Genomic DNA, 10968 nt, shown 5'->3' on the forward strand with positions numbered 1-10968 from the left:
TTGGACCTAAATGGTCCAAGCTTCCTTCGTTTAACCAAGGTCCGATCGAACCTTGGTCTTTTCTCTTTGGACCTAGGTGGTCTGAGCCACCACTTACCTCTCCTTGGATCAAAATGGTCCAAGGTACCTCATAAGTACCCTGTCCGATCGGGCACACATTCCTTCTCCTCGGACCAACATGGTTCGAGCTTTCCCTCGTGCACCCACTGTTCGATCGGGCACTGGACTCTTCCTTCACATATCACCACTTTGGATCCAAACAACCCAAGGTCTCTCCCATGAACATGTCCGATCGGGTGCAGTTGTCTCCTTGCACTAAAGTGGTCCGAGCCTCCTTCGTTCAACCCATGCTCGATCGGGCATTGGACTTCTCTCCTCGGACCAAGGTGGTCCGAGCCATCACTTACTGTGACGACCCAAATTCGCTAATAAGGCTTAAGGGCCTTGATTAGTGTGCCAGGAGGGCAGGTTGGGATTTATGTGTGATTTTATGAATTAAATGCGTGATTATGATTTAAAGCATGTTATTTGGCTATTTGTTTAACTGAGATGCATGGCTATGTTTACTAGTATGCATGTAGGCCCGGATCGTGTTAGAAGGGCATAATTGTAATTTTGGCAATGATTGGCATAACGGTATTGATATGTGATAATTGTATTCTGTGAATTGTACCACGTGGGTGTGGTTGTATTATTGTGATGCACGTGCCGAGACGGTCCTAGAGAGCTAGTTAACTCAAGAGTCACAACGGGATTTCTATACCCAGCTCGGGAGGAGCCTAGGGGTACCTCGGGAATTTTATGGTTAAGTTGAGATTTAGCGGGTAATGGTTATTGGAGATTTAGTAACCTGGGTAACCATTAGTTACTGCTGAGAGTAACAAGTTCTAGGTAGAAAATGGTAGAAATGAAATAGAAGTAAAAGGACTTAAGTGCCCTTGAGGTTTAGTTGGGAAAGGATAGGCAAGGAGGGGTAAAATGGTCATTTGGCTGGGAAATTAGATAAATGGCAGCTGGTTTTATGGGGTACACGGTTTGGGGCTTAACCATTTTGGTCTTGATAGAGTTTGAAGAGAAGAGAAAAGAGAGGGAAAAGCTAGGGCATGAGGAAGAAGAAGAAGAAGAAGAGAAGGAGAAGTTGGAGACCTAGGAGATGAAGGAAGCTTAGGGATGGATTCCCTATATGAGGTAAGGAATTTTATACTCATTTAAGGCTTGATTATGTTATGGGTTAAGAATTTGAGCATGGGTTAAGTTTGATGTTTGAGTTTTTATTTTTTCTGAAATTGAAATCAAGGATGTGGATTTTGGGGATTTGATTGGGTGTTTAGATGTCTTTGGTAATGTTATGGGTTGTTGGTTGGTTTATTTGGAGTCTTGAGTTGGTTTTGGGGCTTGGGTGTGAGTTTGGGTCGATTTGGTAAGGTTTTAGCTCGGAGAAAACCCAGAATTCTGGGTCTGCGAAGGCGTGCCGCGACACAGGTTTTTCGTGCCGCGGCGAGGGAGCCTCTGACTGATGGGTGCCGCGGCACAAGGATGTGGTGCCGCGGCACAAGGCAAATTTCAGGGCATCATTTTTAGGCAATCTTAGGCCTTTGCTCCGGGGGTTCGGGGGATGTCTCCGGGGTGTTGTTTTAAGGTTTTAGAGGCCCCGGGAGTGTGGGATTGGTCCCGGGAAATGGTTTTGGGTTGCTTAGTAATGAGGGATGTTTCTTGTGTGTTGTGACTAGGTTCTTTGAGAGGCTCGTGCTAGAGGACCGTGCTCGCGGCTTTGGTGCATCAGGAGGCTCGGAATGCAGGTAAGAAAACTATAGCACCCGAGAATAGGGCATGGCCCCAGATTGTATTATGTGCAAATGTTTAACCTTGAATGAATCATGATGTGTGTGAATGATTATTTCGAATGTACTATATGTGTGATTATGATGAAATGAACGGCAAGGGCCGAGTACGGCGTAGGCCGGGGCGGCCGTGGGCCGAAAGTAACACCTAGCACATGGGATGCTATAATCAGGGCGGGGCCCGGTGGATACATGTGTTATGCTATATTCAGGGTGGGACCCAAGGGATACATGAGTTATCCTCGCGGTGAGAACCGATACCCCAGGCTTCGGTAAGGCTCTGGGGCGGCTTGGCCGTGTTTGCTTAGTCTAATGATTGACTTGTTTATTGTGGATTATCTGTTATGATAAACTGTATACATTGCATATGTTATGTTCTGCATGAGTTTTCTTGCTGGGCTTCGGCTCACGGGTGCTCTGTGTTGCAGGTAAGGGCAATGACTGAGTCAACCAACCATGAGTACGGAGAGCGTGAAGCGACGCGTACATGTTTGGCCTGCCCGACTGCTTTGGTTGGGGGTTTATTTGAAAATGGCTGTAATAACCTATGATTTTTATGATTTATCAACTGTGAACTCATTTTTTTGATGTAAATAGTTTCAAACCTTATTTTGGGATCCCAATGTTTAATATTAGCAGTTTTATTGAAACAACGCATTTTTCTAAGATTACAGCCTTAACTTTTAATTAGTCACACTTTCGTTTCAAAACCTCGGTTAGCGAGATCTTTGCACACTGTTTTGTCATAAAACTCACTGAGTAACGGCTCTAAGGAAGTAGGGCGTTACACTTACACCTCCTTGGACCAAAATGGTCCAAGGTACCTCCTCTATGAGCATGTCCGATCGGACATAGCTCTCTTTTTCAACCAAAGCTCGATCGAGCATAGTTATCTCCTTGGTTCGAAATGGTCCAAGGTAAACTTTTCCTCACCTCATTCAAGCCCAAGTGCACTTCTTCCACATCATACCTGATCGGTCACTATGTGGCCTTTTCCTTTGAGTAAAACTTGAGTCTTGATCATTCTCTTTGAACTCATTCGAGCCAAGCTTAACAAGAGGTCCCCTAAGCTTAGGTCCGATCGGACCTACCGCTTTTATATCTTGAACCAAAATTCATACCTCCCCTTCAATTTCTTGGACTTGGCACCAATTGAATTCTAAGGATATTTAAACTGAGGTCTGAGCCAAGCAACCCCCAGTCCAAATACTCTCTTCGATCGGGCGTATTGTATTGACTATCTGTCCAATTCCTTAAGTGACATATTGGGCCATTATTAAGCCAGATCACCTCACTGAGTCATGCCATGTGTCAATTTTATTGCCACGTCATTCTTTTCAAATTTTTGGGATAACACCTTGCACTATTGGTAATAAAAGAATTGAGCGGTGTATGTTGGATTTGGGAGCCTCTATCAATGTCATGCCATTCTCCATTTATGCTTCATTGAATCTCGATCCACTTGAAGAGACAGGGGTGATTATTCAACTTGCTGATAGGTCGAATGCTTATCCCCGGGGTGTAATAGAAGATGTTTTAGTTCAAGTAAATGAATTGGTGTTTCCGGCTGATTTTTATGTTCTCGATATGGAAGATGAATCTATCCCATGCTCCACTCCAATTTTGTTGGGGAGACCATTCATGAAGACTGCAAGACCTAAGATTGATGTGCATGACGGTACGTTGACCATGGAATTTGATGGGGAGACAATTCGATTTAATATTTTTGAGGCTATGAGGTATCCAAGTGATGTACATGCTGTTTACTCTCTTGATGTGTTGGATATTCTTTCTCAACGAGTTTTAGATTTGCATAGTGAAGATGATTTGGAGGTTGCGTTGAGAGAGCATCTTGTGTTGACCGATGAAGATTTGTCTCATGAGATCATGGATGTCATAACCACACTCAATAGTGGTTTTGACAAGACTTTTAAGAAGGTTGCATTTCTTAATTTGCCGATTTCTAATGAGAAATTGCAGCCATCAATTATTCAAGCTCTTACACTTGAATTGAAGCCTCTTCCGGAGCATCTCAAATATGTTTACTTGGGGAAGAACGAGACACTTCCTGTTATAATTGCAAGAAATCTTAACCAAGGTCAAGAAGAAAAATTAATGAGAGTACTCCAAGAGTATAAAACAGCCATTGGTTGGTCTATTGTGGATATTAAGGGGATTAGCCCTTCCATGTGCATGCACCGAATTTTACTTGAAGAAGGGTTTAAACCAACATGTGAGGCGCAACGGAGATTAAACCCACCAATGATGGAAGTTGTGAAGAAGGAGATTCTGCAGCTCCTTAGTGTGGGTGTGATTTACCCAATCTCTGACAGTAAATGGGTGAGTCCAGTTCAAGTGGTACCCAAGAAGTCTGGCATTAATGTGGTGAAGAATAATGAGAATGAGCTGGTTCCAACTCGAGTTCAAACAGGGTGGCGGGTATGTATTGATTACCGCAAGCTAAATTCGACAACTCGGAAGGATCACTTCCCCCTACCATTCATTGATCAGATGCTCGAGAGATTGGCTGGCCACTCCTATTACTGTTTCTTAGATGGTTATTCGGGGTATAATCAGATTGTCATAGCCCCAGAAGACCAGGAGAAGACGACCTTCACATGACCCTTTGGCACATTTGCTTTTCGGAGAATGCCATTCGGTTTATGCAACGCTCCTGCTACATTTAAGAGATGTATGGTTAGTATCTTTTCAGATTACATTGAGAGCATTATTGAGGTGTTCATGGATGATTTCAGTGTATATGGCGATTCATTTGATAAATGCCTGCATAATCTTACTTTGGTTCTCAAACGCTGCATTGAGACCAATCTAGTTTTGAATTGGGAGAAATGCCATTTTATGGTACAGCAGGGGATTGTTTTGGGACATGTTATCTCGGAAAAAGGAATTGAAGTGGACAAGGCCAAAGCTGATCTCATTCGGTCTTTACCATCTCCATCTAGTGTCAAGGAAATACGGTCGTTTCTTGGTCATGCGGGTTTCTATCGAAGATTTATAAAGGACTTCTCTAAAATCTCTACACCATTGTGCAAGCTCCTCCAAAAAGATGTTAAGTTCGAGTTTGATGAGAAGTGTCTACTGGTCTTTAATATATTGAAAGAATCTTTGACTACAGCTCCTATTATCCAGCCACCGAATTGGGAGTTGCCTTTTGAGCTTATGTGTGACGCTAGTGATTATGCAGTGGGTGCAGTCCTAGGGCAGCGAGTTGACAAGCTTCCTCATGTTATATATTATGCTTCTCGCACTCTTAATGATGCTCAACTTAATTATTCCACCACTGAAAAAGAGCTATTGGCGGTCATTTTTGCATTGGAGAAGTTTCGTTCTTATTTGATTGGGACGAAAGTAATCATATACACCGACCATGCTGCTCTTAAATATTTGCTAGCAAAGAAGGAGGCAAAACCAAGACTTATTCGGTGGATTTTATTGTTACAAGAGTTTGACTTGGAGATAAAAGATAAAAGAGGCTCGGAAAATCTAGTGGCTGATCACTTGAGTCGGTTGATTCGGGAGGAGGAGTTCTTACCATTGCATGAGCGGTTTCCAGATGAGCAACTCCTCGCCATGCAAGAAGTTATTCCTTGGTATGCCGACATTGTAAACTACCTTGCTTCAAAGGAGTTACCAAGTGATCTCACACAAGCACAACGAAACAAGATTAAGCATGATGCTCGCCACTATATATGGGATGAACCTTATCTTTGGAAGCATTGTACTGATCAAATTATTCGCAGGTGTGTACCGGAATCTGAATTTCGTTCCATCCTTGCTTTTTGTCATGCTTATGCTTGTGGTGGACACTTTGGACCTAAGAGGACAGCTCGTAAGATATTTGACAGCGGTTTCTATTGGCCCACAATTTTCAAAGATGCTTATGCTTATTGTAAGGCATGTGATCGTTGTCAACGAGTTGGTAACATAACGGCCAAGGATCAAATGCCTCAAACTCCCATTTTAATTCTTGAGATCTTTGATGTTTGGGGTATGGATTTCATGGGACCATTCCCATCCTCTTTCGGCTATGAATATATTTTATTGGCGGTAGACTATGTGTCTAAATGGGTGGAAGCGATTGCAACTAGAACGGACAATTCAAAAACAGTAGTGGATTTCATTCGCTCCAACATTTTTGTGCGTTTTGGTACACCTAAGGCTATACTTAGTGATCGAGGCACTCATTTTTGTAACAAGAGTATAGAAGCGTTGTTTCGACGCTATAGTGTAACTCACAAGGTGACAGTTGCTTATCATCCACAAGCCAACGGGCAAGCGGAGGTTTCTAATCGTGAAATCAAATTGATCCTTGAGAAAACTGTAAATCCAAACCGGAAAGATTGGAGTACAAGGCTTGATGATGCCTTGTGGGCGTATCGAACGGCATATAAAACACCTATCGGTATGTCACCTTATCGGTTGGTGTATGGTAAACCTTGCCATCTACCGGTGGAGCTAGAGCATAAGGCGTGGTGGGCTGTAAAGAAGTGTAACATGGACATGGTTGCTGTAGGACAACAAAGAATGCTTCAATTGCATGAGTTAGAAGAAATACGCAATGAAGCATATGAGAGTTCGAAAATCTACAAGGAGAAAACCAAAGCTTTTCATGACAAACATATTCTTCGGAAGAGCTTTGTGGAAGGTCAGAAAGTTCTCATGTATCACTCTCGCCTTAAACTCTTTCCTGGGAAGTTGAAGTCTCGTTGGTTAGGTCCGTTCATTGTTACCAAGGTTTTTCCTCATGGAGCGGTCGAAGTTGTAAGCCCAAGCACGGGGAAGTCTTTCAAGGTGAATGGCCAGAGACTGAAGCCTTATTATGAGTCAATGGCCGAGGAGGAGCAAGTTCATGTGATGTACCTTGAAGACCCAGTTTATGTTGATGAAGATTGAAGTTCTGAGTTGAGCTAGCGACGTTAAACGTAGCCATCTTTATTGTTTTCAGTTTTAGTTATTTTCTTTATTTTTTATTTTTAAGTTGAACATTTAGTATTTCAATTTTATGTACTCTGATTCTCTCTTTAAACCGTGAAAAACGTGAAAAAAAAAAGGCACTCTTGCCGCGGCACGTACCAAAACCCCACAACCCGAGAGCCTCTCGCCGCGGCAACAACAAGGACCTACCGCGGCACGAGAGGAATTCCCCAAGACAGAAAGGAGTTTGCCGCGGCACATAAAATCCTTGCCGCGGCACGTGATAGAGCCCCACAAACAGAGAGCAACGTGCCGCGGTACAGAAAGTTGCCTGCCGCGGCACGTGACTAGTACCCCTAAGCCGAGCCTTTCCTGCCGCGGCACATAAACATGCTTGCCGCGGCACGTGCCCAGAAATCCCTAAAACCCCTTTTTCTTTCATTTTTCCCATTTTCTCACCCATCACTCTCCCTCTTACCTTCTAAAAAACTACCCACCGATTTTGTCATCCCCATTCTCCATCTTCATTCCTTTCCTCTCCATCCTTAGCAACAATAATCCCATTCCTAAATCCTCATCTTCCTCATCAATCTTACCCATTTACCCATCTACCCATCCTCCACCATACCCATTCCTAAACTTTTCCTCAAAATTCACCACATCATTTGCCACCCACTCTTCTTCTCTTCAATTCATGCTCATTTGGAAGTCTTTGCAAGGGATCAAGGAGTAATGAAGCACATTATCACAGTTTTTAACTAGATTCAAGGTAATATTCTCATTTGCCCCCCCCCCCCCCCCTTTGTTTGAGACTTGGCATCATTCAAACCCATTATTAGAGAGGACGGGTTTTGTTGGATCTCTTTTGTGATAATACTTCCTTTGGTGAAACTGCTTATCTGTTGATTCAATCTGCATCTGGGGGTAATTGTTCAAGCTATAATTTTGTGATCCTTGGAGTTTTAAAGTGTGCACACCACCTGTTCGACGAAATGCATCAGTGAGTTGCATAGTCACATTTGAAGGTTATACATTGTCTGCTCTGTGCTGTGTCATTCATTGTTGATTTTTATCACCTTAAAGACCTTCATCCTCCAATTTTGCCTGTGCTATAATGTCAAGCAAGCGGTCACGAACCGAAGCAGGGCCGTCGAACACAGCCAAAGTCAAATATGATACCAAGAAATTCACCTCCAAAGAAGCTTTCGAAAGTTATAAAGAGGCAATTGATAAGAAGAAAGCTTGGGTGGCTGAGAGGGGCTTCGATCTAGACATGCATCACCCTTATCCGAGGTTGATGAGTATAATTGAACAGAGGGGCTGGCAAAAACTATGTGCTCAACCACAGCCTGCAGTAGTATCCGTAGTTCGTGAGTTTTATGCCAATGCCATTAATCGCAAGAACTTACAGGTGGTGGTTCGGGGTGTTCCTGTTGCTTATTCAGCTTCTGCTATAAACCGTTACTACGGTTTGCCGGACATTCTAGATGATGAGTTCAATGCCTCTGAACATAACTTGGATCCTGATGCCATTATTCAGGCTATTGGCATTCGAGAAGCACGGTGGAGGACGACAGAGAATGCCTTGTCACACAAACTAGAGTCCAAATATATGGACTATGAACTCAAGGCGTGGCACCGTTTTGTTGGGGCAAAATTGTTCCCCACAAAACCCTTTGGGACAGTGGACGTGGCGTATAGGAACTTGTTGTACGCCATTGTCACCAACAAGTCTATCGATGTTGGCAAGATCATCCACGCCTCTATTCTGAAGAGTATGGCTAGCACACAGTACGGGTTCTACCATCCTTCCCTCATCACCGACTTATGCAGGCAAGCCGGTGTGCGCTGGAATGATAATGAAGAGGTCTTAAACCCAATGCACATTATTGACAGAAATACTATTTAGAGATTTGACAAGCCCACCGCCACATCATCCGCACAACCTGATAATGTTCCCAATGTACCTGTGCAACCTCAAACAGGCCAGTCCAGGTCACTCGGTGATCGGGTTGCCGCCATGGAGACGGAACTTTACCTAGCTCGCATTGACATGCGAGCATATCATGATGAAATGGTCGCCCACAACCAACGGATGATGGAGTTTGCTGCTTATCAAGACCTATGCTTCAGGATGCAGCACACCCATCTAGGGGCGGATATGTCTGCATTCCCACCGGCCCCAATGTGGCTGCCACCGTATCCTCCAGCTGTTCCAGTGCAGCCGAGTCACACTCAGGAATATGGAGATGCTGATGAGGCAGGTGGCACAGAGGACTTCAACTATGATGAAGATGACACTTTTAGTCGCAACTGATGAGGGAGTTTTTCTTTTTTCTTATTTTCTTATTTTTCTTTTATTTTCTTTTCTTATTTTTCTTTTATTTACTGTTCTTGTCTCAATTTGTACTTATCTCCATTGAGGACAATGTTCAATTTAAGTGTGGGGGACGGGTAACAAATTGTTTGTCTGGTTAATTGTCTTTGTTTATAAGTGTTTGTGTGTGTGTTGTTTTGTCTTGTGTCTTGGGTTGGTCTTATTGAATGCAATGGTCGATGATGAGTTTATGAGTGACACTAAACTTGAATGCTAGAAGATGATGGATAGATTATGATTCGTGTGATTGACGCCTGTTTTGATGACTACTTGAATTTGTGATTTAAATAGCGATTTATTACAGTTAGATTTGCTACTTACTTGTTTTAGGAATAGTTTATGCATGTCGAAAAAAAATAAGAAAGAAATATAGATATATACAACTTAGTCCCCGCCGCTCTAGAACACATTGGTTGATTGCTTGAGGCGAAATCATAAGTGCACAGAATTAGGAAAATGATAAAGGCAATCTCTTTGGATCGTTTGAGCCTTTCAAGCCTACCTTATCAATAATGTATCCTTAGTTCCCTGTTTTGAGCCTTATTGACCATATATTTTTTTGATGAAAACTCATTACTTAACCCTAAACTTCTTTCTTTTTCTTTATCTGTGTTGATGACCCATTGTATCATGGCTTAGCTAGTTAAATTTCTACTATGGGATGAGAGGTTATATGAAAAAAAAAGAGAAGAAAGAAAGAAAAAAGAGAAGTATAGTAAGAGTTTTTGTATATGATGTGGTTATAAGTGTAAAGATCTCCTATTTATCCCCAAGAAATATGTTAAAAGCAATAAGAGAAAAAGAAAATAAATTTTTTTTTTTCCTTGCATGAAAATAAGTGTGGGGGAAAATAGAGAGATCAACAATGTATGAACTTTATGAGGGAATTGTTGAAGAAGATCCAAAGTAGAAATAGAAAAAGTATATATTAGGTATGCTATGGTGCAATATGAGCCTAAAATGTATCATTCTCATCTACCCTGCACCCTAACCATATATTACAAGCTGATAAAGACATTTTGATTTTTGATTCTGTGTGTTTATATTAGTGGAGAGTAATTGGTTATTGTCTATGGAGTGGTTGTCCTTTATTTATATATACTCATTTTCTGATGAGGGGCTAGTTTTCTAAAAAAAAAAAAATATATGAATAAAACGACATGTATAAATTCATCTTGATCCAAGTGAGCTGGTAAGTATGACTATTATAACTCGTGGTTTAAGACAAATTTCAAGTGGTTCATCAATTTAGGAGTTGAAAATTTGATGGTTAAGAAATTCAAAGTCACTATAGCATAATATTTTAGTGTAATTCTCTGAGACAATCATCGTATTCAGTGAGACCGCCTTTGTGTTAGTTTTTTTTTAGTTTTGTTTAGAGTCTAGTGGGTTTGCTAAGGGACTAGCAAAGTTCAAGTGTGGGGGGATTTGATAAGTATATTTTTGTATATAGTTTACCTTTCTGCTTATCAGATTTTGTGTTCATAAGTAGTGTGTTTGGGGATAGTTAGAATCGTTTTGTTAATTTGTTTCATTTAATCTAAATCATTATTTTTAAGGATATTTGTATATTTTTGATGATTTTTGGTTGAATGATGATTTTGTAGGATTCTAACCATTGGAGTAAAGTGTTAAAGAGAAGAAAAATCGAGAAAAGAACAAAAGTACAGAAATCTGAGAGCTTGCCGCTACAGGGAAAAGTCCCTGCCGCTACAAGAGAAACAGAGAGTCTCGTGCCGCGGCAAGGAAAGTTGCATACCGCAGCACGCAAAGCCTATATCGCATATCTGAAGCCTCGTGCCGCGGCAAGGAAAT

At 41.8% G+C, this 10968-nt stretch overlaps 1 protein-coding gene across 1 annotated transcript; it reads left to right on the top strand.

Annotated features, from left to right (window-relative positions):
* The first annotated feature begins 4490 nt into the window (after positions 1 to 4490).
* Positions 4491 to 6755, top strand: LOC133782008 (uncharacterized). The gene is made up of 2 exons (XM_062221152.1): positions 4491 to 5751; positions 6127 to 6755. The coding sequence occupies exons 1-2, from the start codon at positions 4491 to 4493 to the stop codon at positions 6753 to 6755; spliced, it is 1890 nt and encodes a 629-aa protein (XP_062077136.1).
* Positions 6756 to 10968: the final 4213 nt, after the last annotated feature.

Source organism: Humulus lupulus, chromosome 1, assembly GCF_963169125.1.
Source record: "Humulus lupulus chromosome 1, drHumLupu1.1, whole genome shotgun sequence".
In the NCBI taxonomy this organism is placed as follows: domain Eukaryota; kingdom Viridiplantae; phylum Streptophyta; class Magnoliopsida; order Rosales; family Cannabaceae; genus Humulus; species Humulus lupulus.

What these genes read in the sequence shown, in the direction of transcription:
- LOC133782008 (XM_062221152.1), top strand. Translation starts at nt 4,491, where the DNA reads ATGCCATTCGGTTTATGCAACGCTCCTGCTACATTTAAGAGATGTATG. An exon ending in CAAAGATGCTTATGCTTATT is followed by an intron (nt 5,752 to 6,126) that starts GTAAGGCATGTG and finishes ATCATCCACAAG; the next exon opens with CCAACGGGCAAGCGGAGGTT.